Source organism: Barbus barbus (assembly GCF_936440315.1).
Source record: "Barbus barbus genome assembly, chromosome: 24".
In the NCBI taxonomy this organism is placed as follows: domain Eukaryota; kingdom Metazoa; phylum Chordata; class Actinopteri; order Cypriniformes; family Cyprinidae; genus Barbus; species Barbus barbus.
Genome location: NC_136752.1, coordinates 25,211,955 through 25,230,868, shown reverse-complemented (window position 1 = coordinate 25,230,868; position 18,914 = coordinate 25,211,955). Strand labels below are relative to the sequence as shown.

At 35.3% G+C, this 18,914-nt stretch overlaps 2 protein-coding genes across 2 annotated transcripts in view; one reads left to right on the top strand and one right to left on the bottom strand.

The window, feature by feature from the left end:
- The window catches only part of LOC306843672 (protein EFR3 homolog B), a 35,985-nt gene extending 20,177 nt beyond the window's left edge, over positions 1–15,808 (top strand). The window contains exons 7-24 of the mRNA XM_079375276.1: positions 454–603; positions 3,405–3,539; positions 3,819–3,897; positions 4,335–4,470; positions 5,936–6,094; positions 6,202–6,313; positions 6,503–6,554; positions 6,646–6,818; positions 8,758–8,833; positions 8,979–9,140; positions 10,655–10,786; positions 10,874–10,941; positions 11,376–11,503; positions 11,930–12,021; positions 12,351–12,399; positions 12,523–12,629; positions 12,755–12,804; positions 12,900–15,808. Of these exons, the coding sequence (XP_079231402.1) occupies positions 454–603; positions 3,405–3,539; positions 3,819–3,897; positions 4,335–4,470; positions 5,936–6,094; positions 6,202–6,313; positions 6,503–6,554; positions 6,646–6,818; positions 8,758–8,833; positions 8,979–9,140; positions 10,655–10,786; positions 10,874–10,941; positions 11,376–11,503; positions 11,930–12,021; positions 12,351–12,399; positions 12,523–12,629; positions 12,755–12,804; positions 12,900–13,005 (1,966 nt within the window). The 3' untranslated portion in view covers positions 13,006–15,808. The remainder of the gene's footprint in view (positions 1–453; positions 604–3,404; positions 3,540–3,818; positions 3,898–4,334; positions 4,471–5,935; positions 6,095–6,201; positions 6,314–6,502; positions 6,555–6,645; positions 6,819–8,757; positions 8,834–8,978; positions 9,141–10,654; positions 10,787–10,873; positions 10,942–11,375; positions 11,504–11,929; positions 12,022–12,350; positions 12,400–12,522; positions 12,630–12,754; positions 12,805–12,899) is intronic.
- Positions 15,809–17,101: 1,293 nt separating this feature from the next.
- On the bottom strand, positions 17,102–18,743 carry LOC306843511 (pro-opiomelanocortin-1-like; the record flags this gene model as incomplete). The annotated part of the gene is made up of 2 exons (XM_079375034.1): positions 17,102–17,629; positions 18,624–18,743. 2 exons carry the CDS (start codon positions 18,741–18,743, stop codon positions 17,102–17,104), a joined length of 648 nt encoding a protein of 215 aa, XP_079231160.1.
- Between the last annotated feature and the right edge of the window lie 171 nt (positions 18,744–18,914).

Sequence of the window (18,914 nt, the reverse complement as noted above, 5' to 3'; positions counted from 1 at the left end):
CTTTCAAATTATGACAATTTTTTCCATGTTTTTACACTCTTTTTTAAAGAAAATTTATTTAAAGAAAGAGCAATTTGTTCAGTAAACCACTGTTTAATAAGAAAATAGTTTTTCCCCCTGCTGAACCGAAATCATACCAAACAGTGACGTCAAAACTGAGGCATGTGCTGAACCGTCATGTTTGTGTACCGTTACACCCCTGATAGATAGATAGATAGATAGATAGATAGATAGATAGATAGATAGATAGATAGATAGATAGATAGATAGATAGATAGATTGATTGATTGATTGATTGATTGATTGATTAACAATGGACAGATAGATAGATGGATCTGTAGATGATAATGGATGGATAGATAGATGATAGATAGAGAACATTACAGAGAATATGCTCTATATACACGCTATACACACATTTTTTGCATCTAATTGAACACTTCCTCATCTCAGAATCCGAATGGCTGGCATCAAAGGTCTACAGGGAGTAGTGAGGAAGACCGTAAATGATGAGTTGCAGGCAAACATCTGGGACCCTCAGCACATGGACAAGATCGTCCCCTCATTGCTCTTCAATCTGCAGTCTGGTGAAGGCACAGAGAGGTGAGAGTGTTGGGTTTAAACTGGCTAACAATTTACTCATATGGGACCCCCCCAAAAACTTGTCTTCCTCTAGGGATGCTTGGCGGCTCTCACGGCTGAATCTTCCATTGAGCCACATCATTTACATTTACTAATTACGTGTATACAAATGGAAATCCAAGTAATATAATCTGTCTGATTATCTAGTTACTACAAGCAGTTGCGATTGGTTCAGCCATTAAGCCCCACCCTTTTCTAGAACCATTTCATGCATTTCAACTGCCATTCTGCCTGCTTATCATATTTGTGTGGGCAGCCACTTACTGTCTTTGCACCTACAGTCAGATGCCTGCAAGGGAAATAGTTTGAGATGTTGTCCCTGCTGACAACTCAGCCAAGTGGAAGATCACGCTAGGCCTGAGCTCATAATCACACCAGGAAAACTGCAGTGATCATGTGACTTTCCTTTGAGTTTCCTCGTGTATTCTCCTTTGACTGTTATGTTAGGCATATTTTACTGGACTTTACTGCTTTTAATGTTACTATGTTTTATTAAGAAATTTCAATAGTAGATTAGAAAACAAAATGAAAACAAAAATGAGATTTTCTGTCAAATATTAAGAATTTGTAAGAAATCATCTCCTTTGATCACCAAAACTCAATTTATTTGATCAAAAATAGATTAAAACAGTAATATTCTGAAATAATATTACAGTTTTAAATAAATGTGGTGGAAAAGCCGAATTTCCAACATCATTACTCCAGTCTTCAGTGTCACATGATCCTTTAGAAATAATTCTAATATGCTGATTTGCTGCTGAAGATAATCAGTGTTGAAAACAGTTGTGCTGCTTAATATTTTATGGAAAACCCTGATGCATTTCGTCAGGATTCTTTGATAAATAGAAAGTTGACAAGATGTAACCAAGTCTTTACTGTCACTTTTGAAAGAAAAAAAAAACATTCTGAACCCAAACTGATTGGTAGTTTTTTAATCAGATAACAAGTTAAGATTATTCATCACAAATTAATAAGCCTGGCAACAGTACAAAATTTTTTCACAATATATAAATGACGAGTTAGGGTTATGGCTACAGCTGATTTATGCACCTGGCTTTTAAATTTTGTATTAGTACAAAAAGTTGCAATGTTTGAAATTGAAATGACTTACGAATCGCTTCCATTATAATCAACAAAGCTGGCTCCTTGTTGATGCGCCCCCTACGCAGCCATAATTACACCACGGGTGGAGACGTTAATTACCCCTTTCTACTGTTTGCTATGTGCTAATTGGCATTTGATGTAAAGGGCAGCTGATAATTAACTCGTCCTGTGAGATGTGCACATTTCCGATGGGCAGGACAGCAAGGCTGGTTTAGTGCAACCACAGCAGTGGACTAAAACACAATGCACTTTTATTTCTGGTCAACTAAACAGTCCAGCATCCTTCTGGATGTGTGGCAGGAGGCTTTTAGCTGAGGTGAGAAGAGTTTCTGCAGATTTAGCCCAGCGTCATGTGGTTATATAACCGAGGGACCGTGAGCGGAGCAGCAGGCTGACTGACAGCAGGGTGTGTGAGGGCAGAAGAACAGTGTGATTAATTAATGATGAGATAAACCCAGAGAGACCCTCAGCTCTTTTTCTGACACACACAGACAGTGAAGCTCACACAGGAAGTTTTCCATTATACATAACATGACTTTCAGGCTATACAAAAAAGCATTTTCATAATCTGTTTTGTCTGATGTTTTCTTTAAAAAATTTACTTGAGAAGCAAAGTATGTATGATATCATACTTGATAAGACTCAAGTGACCCTCAAGTTTTTAAAAACGTTAGAAATACTATCAAATATTAAGCTGAAAGAATTTATGCAGTTCTGAGAAGTTTAGTGTACAATATTGTTTTATTATTTTTATTTCAATCAATTACACAAAAGTCATTTTCTTAATCAGTTTTGTCTTGTTTCATTGTAAAAACATTCCTAAAATAAATATACTTAAGGCAAAATGTGTTTAAGTGCTTGACAAGACTAATGAATCTCTAGTTGCTGTAGCATATTTTACAGGACCATCTTGCTTTTAATGTTACTAGGGAAGGGTTTTAAGAAATTTCAATAGTAACAATGTTAGAATTGCTATTAAATATTATACTGAATGATTTTATGTAGATGTAATGTTGTAGTTGTAATAGAAAGTTTAATTGTATGCAGTAGTATTATTTTCAGACTTTTAGGCTTCAAAATTACACAACGGGCTTTTACTTATTCTGTAATTGTCTTGTTTTCTTGTAAAAAAAAATCATCAGATCAAAATTTACTTGAGAAGCAAAACAAGAAACTGTAAGATTCATGTGACTATGGTTGCTGTAGCATATTTTGCTTTTAATATTCTAGACAATGATGTTTAGAAATTTCAATAGTAAATGTTTTTTCAAAATATTATAATTGCTATCAAATTTTAAACTGAAAGATTTTTATAGTTGTAGAAAGAATTTTTGTTGTATACAATATTGTATTGTTTTCAGGTTAAGTTATGCAAATAGTGTTTTTTAAATGATTTTGTCCTGTTTTCTTGTTAAAAGACCATTAGAACCTATTTAAGATACATAAATTTAAAATATGTATGATCAAATCTTGACTTACATTTTGAACTAAATTTGGATTAAGTGGAGATTAGCCAATTCTAATAGAGGTAATATCTTAAAGTTGCAGTAGCAAGAAAATGTTTTTCTACATTTATCTAAATGCTAACATTTTAGTGCAAGAATCCTTGTCTACCATTAGAAATGGACTGCTAAAAATGGGCTCTGTTTCCTCTGCAGTCGCTCTCCCTCCCCGCTGCAGGCCAGTGAGAAGGAGAGAGAAAGCCCAGCCGAGCTGACAGAGCGCTGCTTTCGGGAACTGCTGGGCCGTGCCGCCTATGGCAACATCAAGAACGCAGTCACCCCTGTGCTTATGTAAGAGACCCACCACATATCGCGCCTGTCAGCTTAGGTTATGAATTGCTTCAGTTTTTAAGTTATAGATGTATGCCACTTAATATTAAGTGAATTTGTCTTGTAATTCTAGTCTCTTAACATTGCATTTCTAAGAGTAACTAAGAGTACTTAATACATGTGTTCAGTTATGGAGTATTTATGACTTTTTAATTAATCTCACTGCGCGTGGAGTGAATCTCATTTTTCAGTCACTTCTGGCTTTATTTCTCAAGCTCAAGGTCTGTTCTCTCACTGCAGGCATCTTGATAATCACTCGCTGTGGGAAGGCAAAACATTTGCAGTGCGCTGCTTTAAGATCATCATGTACTCCATTCAGGTGGGTTCAGAATCTAAGATCGCTTGTTGTTAATATTAAAAAGGATAATTGAATGATTTATTGAAGCGTATACTGATGTTTATTTAATGAAAAAAAAAAATAATAAACTTTAAAGAAAAATACTTGAAATACATGCCATTGATTTGTATTTATTTTGTTCATTTTATTAAAGTATTTAATATTTTTGTATTATTTTCAATTTATAAGAAATCATTTTGGGTGGCACTAGCTGTTTGTCCGAACATGTTTAAAGCTTTATTTAACCTTTTTTATATTTTAATAATATATTTTTGCATTGGTTACAGTAGTGAAGCAAAAATTTATATTTTAAATATGTAAGTACTATATATCTGTTTATTTAATTTATTATCTTTTTTTTTTTTTAACCATGTTATTTATTCTCTCTTCTTTGTCTATCTTTCTTTCTCTCCCTCCAGTCCCAGCATTCTCATCTGGTCATCCAGCAGCTCTTGGGCCATTTGGATGCCAACAGTAAGAGCTCAGCCACAGTGCGTGCTGGGATAGTGGAGGTCCTTCTAGAGGCGGCTGCCATCGCTGCCAGTGGCTCTGTTGGTGAGTATGGATTTACAGCCTGGTTAATGTGAATTACTACCATGAATATACAAAACATTAAGTAGTGTAGCCGGTGTGTCATTGCACAGGAGCAGACTGGTGTCTTTTTGCACATGCTGTAACGCATGTCACACATTTTATGCCTGTGCTCAGTATCTGGGTCACTCTCCCCCAGATGTTAAGCCTTTCTTCTGGGAGAATAGAACTGTGACATTGCATCTGACCCAATCTAGATTTCAGCCAAAAATATATATTTCACATCCCGACTCTACTCTCTGACGTCAAGTCAGTGCTCACACCTAATATCCCGTGTGAAAGCCCTTCACACCTCCTCTTGCAGCACCTGCAGCTTTAAGCTGGAACTACTGAAAACTGATTAATTTTCAGGTCATTTAGAGATTTAAATAGTCTAGTTAAAAAAATTTACTTTTGTGTGTGTGTGTGTGTGTGTGTGTGATTTTGTGAATTTATGAATTAGGTATGCTTATTTATCAAGATTTTATGTAGTTGCAATGTTGTAATTGTAATACAAGATTTAATTGTAGGCAGTATTGTTATTTTGCATTATTTTTAATGACTTTTAGGCTTCAAAATTATACAAGCTTTTCCTTATTCTGTGATTGTCTTGTTTTCTTGTAAAAAAAATAATCAGAACATATTTAAGAAAAATTTACTTGAGAAGCAAAATATGTGTTAATAAGATTATTAAATATGTGTTTATAAGTTGTCGGGTTCATGTGGAACAGGGTTGGGCACCCCTGTTGTAGACAATGGTGTTTACTGTAGAAATTTTAGTGGTAGGTGTTTTTAAAAATATTAGAGTTACTGTCAAATATTAAAGTTGTAGCAAGAATTCCTGTTGTATGCAATATTATATTGTATTGACGATTGTGTTCAAATACTCCATTTATTGTCACAGAACTTTACACAGGCTTTCACAACATTTTCAGTCGCTGTTTGGATGTAGTAAAACCACATACCAGAGTACATTTGGATCATGTTTGCATTTTTTTCTGTCACTGGCCATAATCCTAAACTTGAAAGTATAGAATTGGGCATTATATAATATCTTTAGGATCATTTATACATGTTGAAATCATCTGAGAATTGAATAAATAGTTGTAACATGGCTCAGAGGAAGATGGGACTCCTGTTTTTGCATCAGATTTTCTAGTGATTAATGCAAGACTTCTTCACCTTGCAAATGGCTGTCAGAAGCAAAAATGCTATGAAATGCACAATATATTTTGTGAGAAAGTGTTACTTGCTAGAGCAAAACAGGAAAAATATTTGGAGTCAACACCTCAAAATTAGTAAGAAACAGTAATGGATTTCATTCAGCAAATATGTTCACAAATTGGACACCTTGAGATGATCGCACCAGATATCTCCATTTGTACTGATTTAGTCTGCTTGGCTGATGTTTGCATATATTATAAATATGTGTGTTTGTTGCTTATTTTAGGCCCCACAGTGTTGGAGGTTTTCAACACACTGCTCCGGCATCTGAGGCTCAGTGTGGACTATGAGCTCACAGGATCCTACGACTGCACTAACATTGGCACCAAAATCATCAAGGAGCATGAGGAGAGACAGCTACAAGAAGCCGTCATCAGGACTATCGGTGTGTGTGTGTGTGTGTGTGTGTGTGTGTGTGTGTGTGTGTGAGAGAGAGCATAATTTTTCATAATCTGATTTTTCATTACTATGGTCTGTGTGTTTTGAAATCAGGCTCATTTGCAAACACGTTACCCACGTACCAGCGTTCTGAGGTGATGCTCTTCATCATGGGAAAGGTCCCCATTCCAGGCATGCATCTCACGCTGCCCTCTACAGGCTCAGGGTGAGTACTGCATTTACTATTGTGTCCCTAAATGTTTGTTATGGTTGTCAATGAAAATTCTCTAAAAAACTGACTCAAAATAATTCAGTAGCAAAATTACTGTTTTACACTTAAAACTAATTAAATTAGTTTAAATAATTTATGAGGAGAACATACTGCATACTGTATTTACTTCTGTCTTTACTGCAGGTCTGAGGGCAACCGAATGATCCAAGTCATGCTGTTGAAGTCCTTGAGACAGGTAAACTCTACCTGCTTGATACCTCATGAAAGAGAATTGCATCAAAGCACAGATTTTATGTTGTAAAGATAATGTTTCTCTCTTTTTTTAGGTCGCATGTGGTTTCCAGACAACCAACATGCTGACAGCTCTTCCCAACTCCTTTCTGGACCCACTACTCTCATTTGCTCTGCTAGAAGATGCAGAAATTCGACTGTTGGTGCTGGAAATACTGGTCAGCCTTATCGATCGCCATGACAACCTCCCCAAGTTCTCCACCATCAGGTTAACATCTTTAATGGACTTACACCAGTAAATAAATAAATAAATATATATATATATATATATATATAGTCATGGCCAAAAATATCGGCACCTTTGGTAAATATGATCAAAGAAAGCTGTGAAAATTAACCTGCATTGTTAATCCTTTTGATCTTTTATTTAAAAAAATTCACAAAAATATAACCTTTCATTGGATAATAAGAATTTGAAATATCATTATGAAATAAATGTTTTTCTCAAATACACATTGGACACAATTATTGGCACCCCTAGAAATTCTCATGAGTAAAATATCTCTGAAGTATATTCCCATTCATATTTACAATTTTGAGCACTCCAGGATGATTATGAATATATGAAATTATCCAGCCATGGCTTCCTGTTTCACAGAAATATAAATAGGAGAGAAAACAAAGCACAAATTCCCTTAATCATCCATCACAATGAGAAAAAAACAAAGGATATATTTCTGATGTGCAGCAAAAGATAATTGAGCTTCACAAATTTGTGAAGTGGTTTAAGAAAAGAGCTAGAGCAGTGAAAATGTCCATTTCCACCATCAGGGCAATAATTAAGAATTTCCAATCAACATAAAAGGTTATGAAACTGACTGGAAGAGGACGTGTGTCTATATCGTCCTAATGCACGATGAGGAGGAGCGTTTGAGTGGCTAAAGACTCTCCAAGGACCACAGCTTGAGAATTGCAGAAAATAGTTGAGTCTCGGGGTCAGAAAACCTTTAAAAAAAATTGTCAAACAGCCCCTACATCACCACATGTTGTTTGGGAGGATTTCAAGAAAATTCTCCTACCTCATCCAAAAACAAACTCCAGCATATTCAGTTATCAGACACGACTGGAACTTCAAATGGGACTGGCTTCTATGGTCAGATGAAATTAAAAAATGAGCATTTTAGCAACAAACACTCAAGATGGGTTTGGTGAACACAGGGATAAAAAGTACCCCATGTGTACAATGAAATATATTGCTATATTTTTGATGTTGTGGGACGCCTATATTTCTGCTATATTTCTATATTTCTCCTAGACATCAATCAACAAGTGACTGATTCTGTTAGATATTTTATAATGGTCCATGTTTTAATCTTCCAACCAGACAATAATGCAAACACAAACCTCAAAAACAACACAAAAATGGGTCACTGAGCACAAAACCAAGCTTCTGCTATGGCTATTCCAGTCATCTGACCTGAACCCTATAGAAAATGAGTGAGGTGAACTGAAGAGAAGAAGCATGGAGCTGTGAATCTGAAGGGTCTGGAGAGATTCTGGATGAAGGAATGGTCTCTGATGTCTTGTCAGGTGTTCTCTAACCTCACATTATAGGAGAACATTTAAAGGTGTTAAACTGGCAAATGGAGGTTTCAAAAAGTACTGAATAAAAGGGTGCCGTTAATTGTGTCCAGCGTGTATTTGAGAAAAACATTTATTTCATAATGATATTTCCCCCTATTTAAAATTTTTATTATCCAATGAAAGGTTAGATTTTTGAGAGTTTTTTAAAATAAAAGATCAAAAGGATTAACAATGCAGATTAATTTTCACAGCCTTCTTTGGTCATATTTACCAAGGGTGCCAAAATGTTTGGCCATGACTGTATATATAACATAATATGAAACTTTTAGTGTTGTAAGTAATAAAATAAAATGGATGTAACCAAGACCAAGCAGGTGGGGGAAAAGTAGAATTAACCAACTCTAATAACCTTTCATTATCTCATCAAAACCTACTGGATAAAATCAAGCCCTGCTCTACATGAATTGAATATTCAGTTTTTGAATTAGATGTGTCACAAATAAGGTAAATTTGTTCCAATATTTATTCAGGTCATTTGACTGTCAATAAGAAATTCAGAGTTCCTCTTTATACAATAAACTGAGCTCTTCTATGGTTTCATGTGTCGCTTTTTTCCCATGCAGTATCATCTCTGATATCTCTGTGCTTAAACTCAAAGTGGACAAGTGCTCACGTCAAGACAACCTCTTCATGAAAAAGGTACAACAACCCTCAAATCATCGCTCAACTTCCTGCTTTTATCATTCTGATCTGAAGTCAGTGCTTCTGTTGGGTCTGCATGAGAGAATGCATGCTTGTCCAAAGCATTTTAAGTGTGTTGACAGTGATATCTCTCTGATTTTAGCATGCCCAGCACTTGTATAGACACATCTACCTGTGCAGTAAGGAACAGAGCAGCGTGCAGCCTCACTTTGAGAAGCTCTACTCACTCCTGGCCCTCATCAGCATGGAGCTGGCCAACGAAGAGGTGGTGGTGGACCTGATCCGTGTGGCGCTCGCTCTACAGGTGTGCCCTCATTGCGTTTACGCTCTTAAAGTCCCCTGAAATCAAATTTTAGGTTTTGTGGTTTTTAGTGGTTTTTAACCCTTAGGGTTATGTATTGGTATTGTAAAATTCACGATTTACAGTGTCAAATCCTAGAAAACTTTTTGATCTGGTAGAAACAGCTGGACAGAGGGTCACCAATTCTGACAAGGCAGCATTTGAGGTTACTGAAATCTGTTACCTCCCTCTATTTCAAACACAGTGGCTTTAATGTTACCCAAATTCATTCTGGTGCTGTTTAACCTTCTCTATTTTACATTTTAGAAATTAGGGCTGTGCAATTAATCGAATTCCATTATCATGCGCATCTAGTCAGTAAAACCGGTTTCTTGATTAGTAGTTAATCGCCATCACCTGCTTTCAAATAGAGCGGGAATGACTACACAGAGCCGTAGTTCACTGACAAGCTAGGCAATTTCATGTTCGATTTTAACGTTCATAAACGTGTTCGTCTGCCATTATGAACGCGATATCTTGTCAGTGACCTACGGCTCTGTGTAGTAATTCCCGCGCCAATTGAAAGCAGGTGATGGCGATTTACTGCCAATCACTGAACCGGCTTTACTGACCAGATGCGCATGATAATCGAATTCGATTTAATTGCACAGCCCTATTAGAAATCATTTTGGTCTTAAATTAACAGCTGTGAATTTACAGCAGGGTCACCAAATCTAACAAGGCAACATTAGAGGTCACCAAAAACCGTTACCAATATCTGTTTCACACACAGTGGCTTTAATGTAACCCAAATTCATTTTGGTGATGTCTGAACTTTATAGCCTACATAATTTTATAGTTTAGAAAACATTGAATATGAACAGCTGCAGATCACCAAATCTGACAAGGCAGTATTATATGTTACCAAAATCTGTTTCCTCCCTTTATTTCACACACAATGGCTTTAATGTTACCCAAATTCATTCTGGTGATGTTTGATAGTTTATTTTATATCATAGAAAACATTTTGACCTGATATGAACAGCTGCAGATGTACAACAGTCACCAAATCTTACAAGGCAGCATTTAATCTGTTACCAATCTCGATTTCTCACACAATGGCTTTAATGTTAGCCAAATTCACTCTGCTTATGTCTAATCTCTTCTAGTTTATATTCTAAAAACAATTTTGCTCTGATATGAGCGGCTGCAGATATACAGCAGCAGCATTACCAAATCTGACAAGGCAGCATAAGATGTTACCAAAATCTGGTACCTCTTCCTATATCACACACATTGGCTTTAATGTTAGGGTCTTAAATTAACAGCTGAGAATATACAGCAGGGTCACCAAATCTGACATGATTCAAGGTTACCAAAGGTTTCTTTAAAAGTGATACTGAAATTCAGTTTTTAAATTAGAAAGTCAACATCTTCATGAGTTTTTGAATGTTCAACGTAGTTTTCTGATTCGTCATAAGCCATCAGTGATGCATTTCAGTATTTTTTCGCATCTTCTTGTGTTGCTTTCTGTCCAGGACTTGGCTCTGAGCAGTGAGGAGACGTTACCAGTGTATAACCGCTGTGCTGTTCATGCTCTGTCCTCTGCTTACCTCAATCTCATCAGTCAGCTCACCACAGTGCCAGCTTTCTGCCAGCACGTTCATGAGGTCAGGAGTCTCTCTGTCACTAACAGTTATTGGCAACTGTATTGAATTAAAATTTTAGATGAATAAAGCGTACAAACCTTTTTGCAGGTGATTGAAATGAGACAAAAAGAAAGTCCTTACCTGTTACCTGAGGATGTCTTCATTGAAAACCCAAAGTAAGACAAACTAGGAGTCAGCGGAGTTATTTTATTTATATATTGTTCAATATTATTCTGCAAGGATGCATTAAATTAACCAAAGTGACAATAATGATACTTACAACATTTCAAAAGATTTATATTTCAAATGAATGCTATTCATCTATCATGCTTATTCTATTCATCAAAGAATCCTGAAAATATTTTAAGCAGGATAACTGTTTTCAGTTTTATAATAAACGTCTTGAGTAGCAAATCAGCATATCAGAATGATTTCTGAAGGGTCATGTGACACTGAAGATTGGAGTAATGGCTGCTTAAAATTCAGCTTTGCCATCATCATCAATGACATTTTCAAGTAGAACATTTTCAAAGTTTTTTTTATTAATATTACACAATATTATAATTATGATTTGCTATCATAAATTGCCTGTCCTCTGTTGATTTCCCAGGATTCCGAAGACAATGGAAAAGCTGGAAGGAGAGCTGTTGTTCCAACAGGCCAAGATAACTGAGGTTCTTGGAGGAAGCGGCTACAACACTGAGCGACTAGCTACACCTTATGTCCCACAGTTCACAGGTGCATAGATGAGCATTTGGTGCCACATCATATACCATGTAAAATCAAAGTTGATTTTCTTTATAAAGAAAATTACTATTTTCTTTGGTCTCAATTGTGCACAATTATCATACACCAATCAAATCTCAGTGGATAACTGCTCTTCATTGTTTCCCGCTGAATATTCTTTTTGACTTGAAAACGCCACATGGCACACTCCTAATACGTTACGTGTGCCCTTCATGTTGTTTTCCAGAAAACAATGCAATTCTTATTGTAGATAAGCACCTACTCCAGCTGTAGCCAATGCAATCAAGGCATTTGCATTGCAGATGAACGGATTAGCTTTAGTCTGATTAGCTTTAGTCTAAAGTTGTTTCTGCTTATTAGCCGACTGACAGAGATGGATCGCATAAACAGTTGATTAATTCCACCCTCTTCCCTTAGATGAGGACCGGCTGTCAAAAAGAAAGAGCGTTGGAGAAACAATATCTCTGCAGGTGGAGGTAGAGTCCAGAAACAGTCCAGAGAAAGAGGAGGTAAATGAAAACATGACAATATACAATCCTTACAACCCACATTTGGTGTGTTTACATTTTAATAAAGACATTACAGGCACTTTTAGAAACATTTTTCACTGGTGAGGAGTATCATTTTACTACAGGACTTGGTTTAAAGATGGAAATGTATTTTTTACATTTGATTATAGATTTTATATGAATATAATATATATATTAGAATGTTATAATGATATATTTATAATATACTTTTTTTTTACTTTTATGGATGTCCCCAGAGTTAGGTTTTATCAGATATAGTTGAATTATGGCAACCGAATTGTTTTGATGTTTGTTTTCTTTCCCTACAGAGAACACCAGCTGAAGAAATCACATTTGAAACACTAAAAAACGCCATCGGTAGGTTGATTTAATGAGAATATTTAAATTGCAGATATTTCCAGAACCTGCATGCAATCGTTTACAACATTATTGCTTTGTTAACTTCTCTGTTAGCTGTTAAAGTATGTGTGTATTCTCCAGTGGATAGCGTAGGCGTAGAGGAACAGGAGAAGGAACGCAGGAGACAGGTTGTTGAGAAGTTCCAGAAGGCCCCCTTTGAGGAAATAGCTGCCCACTGTGGTGCCAGAGTAAGTTAACTTGTAGCACTTTTCCTTTTATTTAATGAAAATGTATGCCGTTGTTTTCTTCTCCCACACCAATCGGCTCAATATTGTAATTTAGGGCTAATACTTGTTCTTCTGTTTCCTCCCAGGCTACGATGCTGCAGAGCAAACTTAATCAAATCTTTGAAATCACGATCAGGTAGGTTGCAGCACGGCTCATTTCAAATGTCAGCCGTCTCTCGGAAAGATGTTTGTGCTGATAAATCTTATCTGTTCACTCTTTCTGGCTTGCAGGCCTCCTCCCAGTCCATCTGGAACCATCACATCAAGTTACGGCCAAACCCAGAGTCGCTCTGTCCCCGTTTATGAGATGAAGTTCCCGGACTTGTGCGTTTACTAGTGCAGCTCAACTCAGGATTCAGGAACCTTCAGTAGCAGCCAGTGGTGCAGAGAGCCGGAGGGTTTTAAGTATTAAATTATATTTTGATGTTTTTAATACAGTAAAACTAAGAGGTCAGCCCTCCTCTATACTATAAACCTCATCGCTGTATTGTCCCCTGTATACAAGGTGACCATTGAATTACTACTGAAAGGATTTTGAACATTTGGTTTCCTGATTTAGGTTCAGTACACAGAGTTTTCCCTATTGACAAATATTTTCCACATACTCTTTGATACTCTACACTTCCATAATAAAATCAGATAACATAAATATGTATTTGCATAAATATGTGTAAGACCTGAGCATACCTGGGTCGTATTTAACCCTTAAAATCAAAAGTAAGAAATAATATATTTTTAATAAACAAAACTTTACTAACTTCAGTACCATTAAGATTTTTTTACATTGTGACATTATTTTCATGACAATCGAACACATTTAATGTGAAAATAAAAATAGTTAAATTGTAAATTATTTTAGCATACATGTCTTTATGCTTATTGTGATGCTGATTTCACTTAAAAATCATTGCATTACAGTTATTGTTTATTGTAATATAATAAAACTGCAGTAATTGCACATTTCTTTTACAAATTACAAAATTAAATTTATATTAAATAAAAAAAAAGTATTACAATATTAAGACTTTGAAGATAGTTTTGAATTGTCATAAAAATAATGTGATAATGTCAAAAAATGAGTGCTCGTAAATAGGTTTCATGTTAATATGGTCATTAATTTGACTATTTCGGTTAGATTCACCTTTATTCTTTTTAAAGTGGGGTTTCATAGTTCCGTATTGAGAAAAAGGGGAAACTGTCATCTTTTGACAAATCAAACAATTTACCTTTCTACCTAAGTGCAATCAGTATCAATGAAATGATTTTTACTTGGTGCTAATTTCTGTTCCTAGTAGTTGGGAGTCTTTAGTAAATGAACTTTTTATTGGTAGTTTATGCTTATCACAGCAATCTGCGTTCTGTAGATGGAGGTGATGTCTGTCTTCTGCTTGTGTTTACATGCTAAGCGTGCTAAGGAGCTCCGGTACTGAAGGAACTATTTAATTAGCGCTTTTTTATTTATCTCACCATACTCATTTGCTTAGCATCTGTAGCCTGCTACGTTGTGCTTAGTCTGTGTCTTGTGGCATCAGACAATTATTTTTATTTTGTAAGCACAAGCATCATTTTTTATTGTGTATATAAGGTTGCGTACAAGATCTATAAATATATGTAAATAATTGTTTATTTGTTTTAGATTGCTCTGGTTGTGCGTATGTGTGTGCATTTCCCCATGAAGAACTAAGCAGCATGATGTCTCCATTTTAAAAGAGTTTGCAAAACTCATAATGGCAGATTTGTTTTTGTGATTGACTGCTAGCTTCAGGGTTCAGAGACAAATGAAGAAAAAACAGTCAGGAACGGCAGTATTGCCATGCATCACACTCCTGGTCAAACTTTTTTTTTTTTTTTTTTAAGTCCCAGCTGTGTCGTTTGAATCAGATGAGGCTCTCTACAAATATTCCAGATCATGTAGAGACTGGTATTTCAGTGCGGATATGTGTGTCTAAACAGAAAACGGTCTGCATATAGCAACAAGACAAAGCAGTGCAACAATATTGCAGTATTATTTGTTATTTTTAATCTGCAATCCAAGTTATTTTTTGTTCAGACTAGTTAGCTAACATTTAACAAGTCTTCCACTATTTTAATTTTCTGTCTCATCCATTGTTCTTCCAATTTTTGCTTAAACTGGAGGCTCCTGAGCCACCTTCTATCAAATGTTTTAAAAAAACTTGTCATGGTCAGATAGACAGTTTTAGTGCATTATGCAAAATTGTAACAATTGGCCAATAGTCAAGAACCTATTTTAGAGACCTGTTAATAAATTAAGACTAATAATTATATTTTTCATCATTTGATGAAAAACCTCAAGCCTTTTTTTCATGGCTTTTATATTGAGGTGGTGTAAATGGTGCGATGTATTTGTTCGTGTTCGGCTAAACAGACATTTATGTTGTATGCATTTAGTTCTATTTTTTGTGTGGAATGTTTTTGTATTTTTCCAGTGCCATGAACTGAACTGCTGTGCTTTAACTAGAAGATTCATGCAACTATTATTTATGTCATCAGTTGGTGACTGCATACAGTATATATTTTAAATGTTTAAGACTATATAACAGGAGGCGAAGTATGACAGCAGATTAAATAAATAATCATTTGTATTACACAGAGCATAGATATTATAGCGCTCCAACGAAAATGACCAGACACCTAAACAGTAAATGCTATAATGCCTGTAGTCAGTAGTGTCTTTATCACAGAAGTAGTAGACAGTTGCTGTTCTCAGTATTATTAGTATTAAATGCATTTGCTATTTAAATATAATTATTCCCTTGAAATTAATCTGAAGTATAGCTCTTGCCCCGATAATATGACTGATATAAATGCTCAGTAGTTCTGTAAATGCATCTCACATTTCTTCAGCATTGTAGTTTAGTACTGAATTTAATGTTTCCGAGAATTAATTTCATTTATTTCTGGGCTGTGACATGTTAAAGTTAGTCATTAATTATAAGCTCTCTGCAGTTCAAGTGTCACTTCTGGTGTAGCTGGAGAGCTCTGTTCATGTGTAGCATTGATGAAATATCAGTACCAGTGTCTCCGTTTCTTTTTCTAAGTAACGTTCTGTCTGGATGAAAGTTTTCCCCATGATTTGTTTGTGGTTAAACTGGAAATAGACAATAAAAGATTTTCAATACAACGCCGTGTGCACATTTGACATTTGACAGTTTTTTTTAGACTGTTTTAATGTTTAAAGTTAGGGGTGCTGAAACAATCCAGAGGACAATTTTAATGCTCAAAGGTTTCGTTTAGATGATTTGGTCTTGGAAGAGTTTAATGAGAAATCTTTGAGCTTGTAACGAGATCTTTGACTTTCTTTTGATTGCTGACAGGCAAATTCCCAATTCTCTTTCTCTTTTTGTTTTTCAGGAGAAACATCTGAGAAGCATACAATTTAAGCAAAAGTCTCTATTTGCTGTCCATTTAGTCTCACTGCTGTAAACAAGATCATTTTTAAGAAAATATCTCATTTGTGATTTTTGAATATTGAATTTTTTTAGAATTTCTAGTTATTTTTGCTGGTCTTTGGTATAAATGCTCAGATACCAAAAGCCAAGAATTGCTTTATGCTATGGCCAATATTATAAATGTATTATTAAGTTATTATAAAATTATATGGTTCTGCTTGTGTTTCCTTTTAGCTCCAGATTTTAAAAAAATATATATATATATTAGACATCAAAATGTTATAATATGCAGTAAAAATGATAGACAAGAGTGTCTATCTTCTGTTAAAAGAAGATATTTTGAGGAATGTTGGTAACCGAACAGTTGATGGTAGCCATTGACTTTCATACAATGATCATAGTATAAAAATAAATTCTATTGAAGACAATGGTTAACATTAACTGTTTGGCTACCAACATTATTTAAAATATCTTTGTTCGAGTTCAGCCGAAAAAAGAAACTCCTACAGGTTTGGAAATTAAATGATGACAGAATTTTCACTTTTCTGTCAACTTCTATCTGCTTCCAGCATAAATCAGTTCAGATCAGTCCACAAACTGGCAGTTGTTGGACTCGAGGATAAACTCAGCATCCAAACACAGAAATCCACAGCTAGCAGCATTGCAAATTCATTTTAATGTATTTCATGTACAGTATATTACAGTAAAACTATCTCAGGTAGACAAATACATGGCGTTTCTGAATATGCTTACTTTTTAAATCCCAGAGGTGATAGTTATGGTGTCGAGCATATAAATGGATTGTAATGGGTCTTTCGTAGTCATGTGATATCCCCTGACTTTAATATATAAGTGATTTGGCTAGTTTGTTTCTCTTCATTTCTTTTTTTTTCTACATTGGACAGTGTTTCATGCCCTGTCTTTTTGGTTCAACGTGATTTTTTTTTTTTTTTTTTTAATTAAGGTTGCATGTTACACATTTAAATGTTTTGACACCAAAAATTCTGTCCATTCTCTCCTCTCTTAATCTCTGAACTGCTGTGCATCTTTAACAATGATGTTTCCTATGAGCTTGAGCAGGTGTTTATGGGATTGATCCGAATACGGCCTTATGAAGCCTCCGTAGCGCTTGTCAGGTGGGGCGTTCCAGCGGAAATGGGTCATGCGATACTTCCCGTTGCTCTTTGCATTGTTCCTCTGCTGAACGTCCAGCTTGCTGCTCTGCCCTCGCTCCACACGGACGCTTTCCGCCGACTCCTCAGGCTCCTCCTCCAGAGCGCCGCTGGTGAAGATTTTGACGGGTCGACGTTTGCGGCCCATGGGTTTGCCCCAGCGGAAGTGCTCCATGGAGTAAGACCTCCTCTCGTCGTTGTGTGGGGCTTCTCCAGTGGTGTCTCGGAGCACGGTTGAATCAGGAGACAGAGCCGATAAGAGCAAACCCAAACTCAGGCTCTCTTCCTCAACCTCTTCTTCACTGTTCTGCTGTTCAGATGAAGAAACTCTCCCGAAATCGGAAGATTCCTGTGCAGATGTGCACTGCCTGATACACTGCTGTACAGTCAGGACAGAGAACGAGAGGATGCAGATGCTGTTCATGATTGTACAAAGCTTAACAGATCATGTTTATGATGCATTCAGATAGTTTGATTTGACATGGTGTATTAAATACACCATAATTGGGTGAATCTCATAACATTTGTTAAAAATATGTATTATAATATAAAAAAGTAAGACAAATTGGTATTTCAATATTGAAATATTTGTACATTTGTAGTATTAATGTACACCTTTTACACTAATTAATCTGAAATGTAATGTACTTTTTTACCATAATTTATTATTAATATTTTTAAATATGCTTAATTATCTTAGGAAATAATGTCTTAATGCTTCTAAAAATATTTTTCTTTATTTTATGTGTGCAAAATATTATTTATTTTTTTCCCCAATGACTTTTTAAAAAAATATATATTTAATTGCTTATTAATTAGATTTTAATAACATCAAATTATTGTTAGGTTTGTGGTCTGTTTGATTGCTAATTATATAAATGTGTCTATATATGACTGCAAAGACAAAACACTATAATTGAATAACTTGCTGCCATTCAAAAGTTTGAGGTAAGATTTTTTTTAAAGAAATTCAAACATTTATTCAACAGCTAAAATTTACAGTAAATACATTTATAATGCAAAAGATTTCTGTTTCATATAAATGCTTTGGAACTTTCTATTCATCAAAGATCCCTAAAAATACAATTCTATCACAGTTTCCACAAAAATATTGTTTCTTGAGCACCAAATCAGCATATAAGAACATTTTTTGAAGGATCGTGTGTCTATATTTAAGGACTGCATTTTAAAATGTATTAACTGTTCTTTAAAATTGTATTGATATTTCACAATATAACTGTTTTTACTGTATTTTAATCAAATAAATGCAGATTTGGTGAGTTTCTTTCAACTTTTAAATGGTAGTGTGCATGAGTTTAATCTTTAATATGATCTAATAAGTCATGTTATTAATGCCTTAAAATGAATCTTACCCATTTTTGTTCATTAGTTTTAAGGCCCATGCAGTCTATCAAATCCAAGCAGCGGCCGTCTACATATGGACTGTGAAAACACAAGACTGCTGCAGCCAAAAGCCAGGATGGACAGAGCATCTGAAAACAAGAAACAAGACAAGATCAGTTCTTCCATCCCTCAGGTATCATTCGTATGACTCAGAATGCAAAGCTGAAAAGAAAACGGCTGATTCTGAGCTATATATAAAGTCAAGGACGAGTTTTATTGCTCAGGTATTTTACTTGAATCACCTTTGATTTGATTGCGCT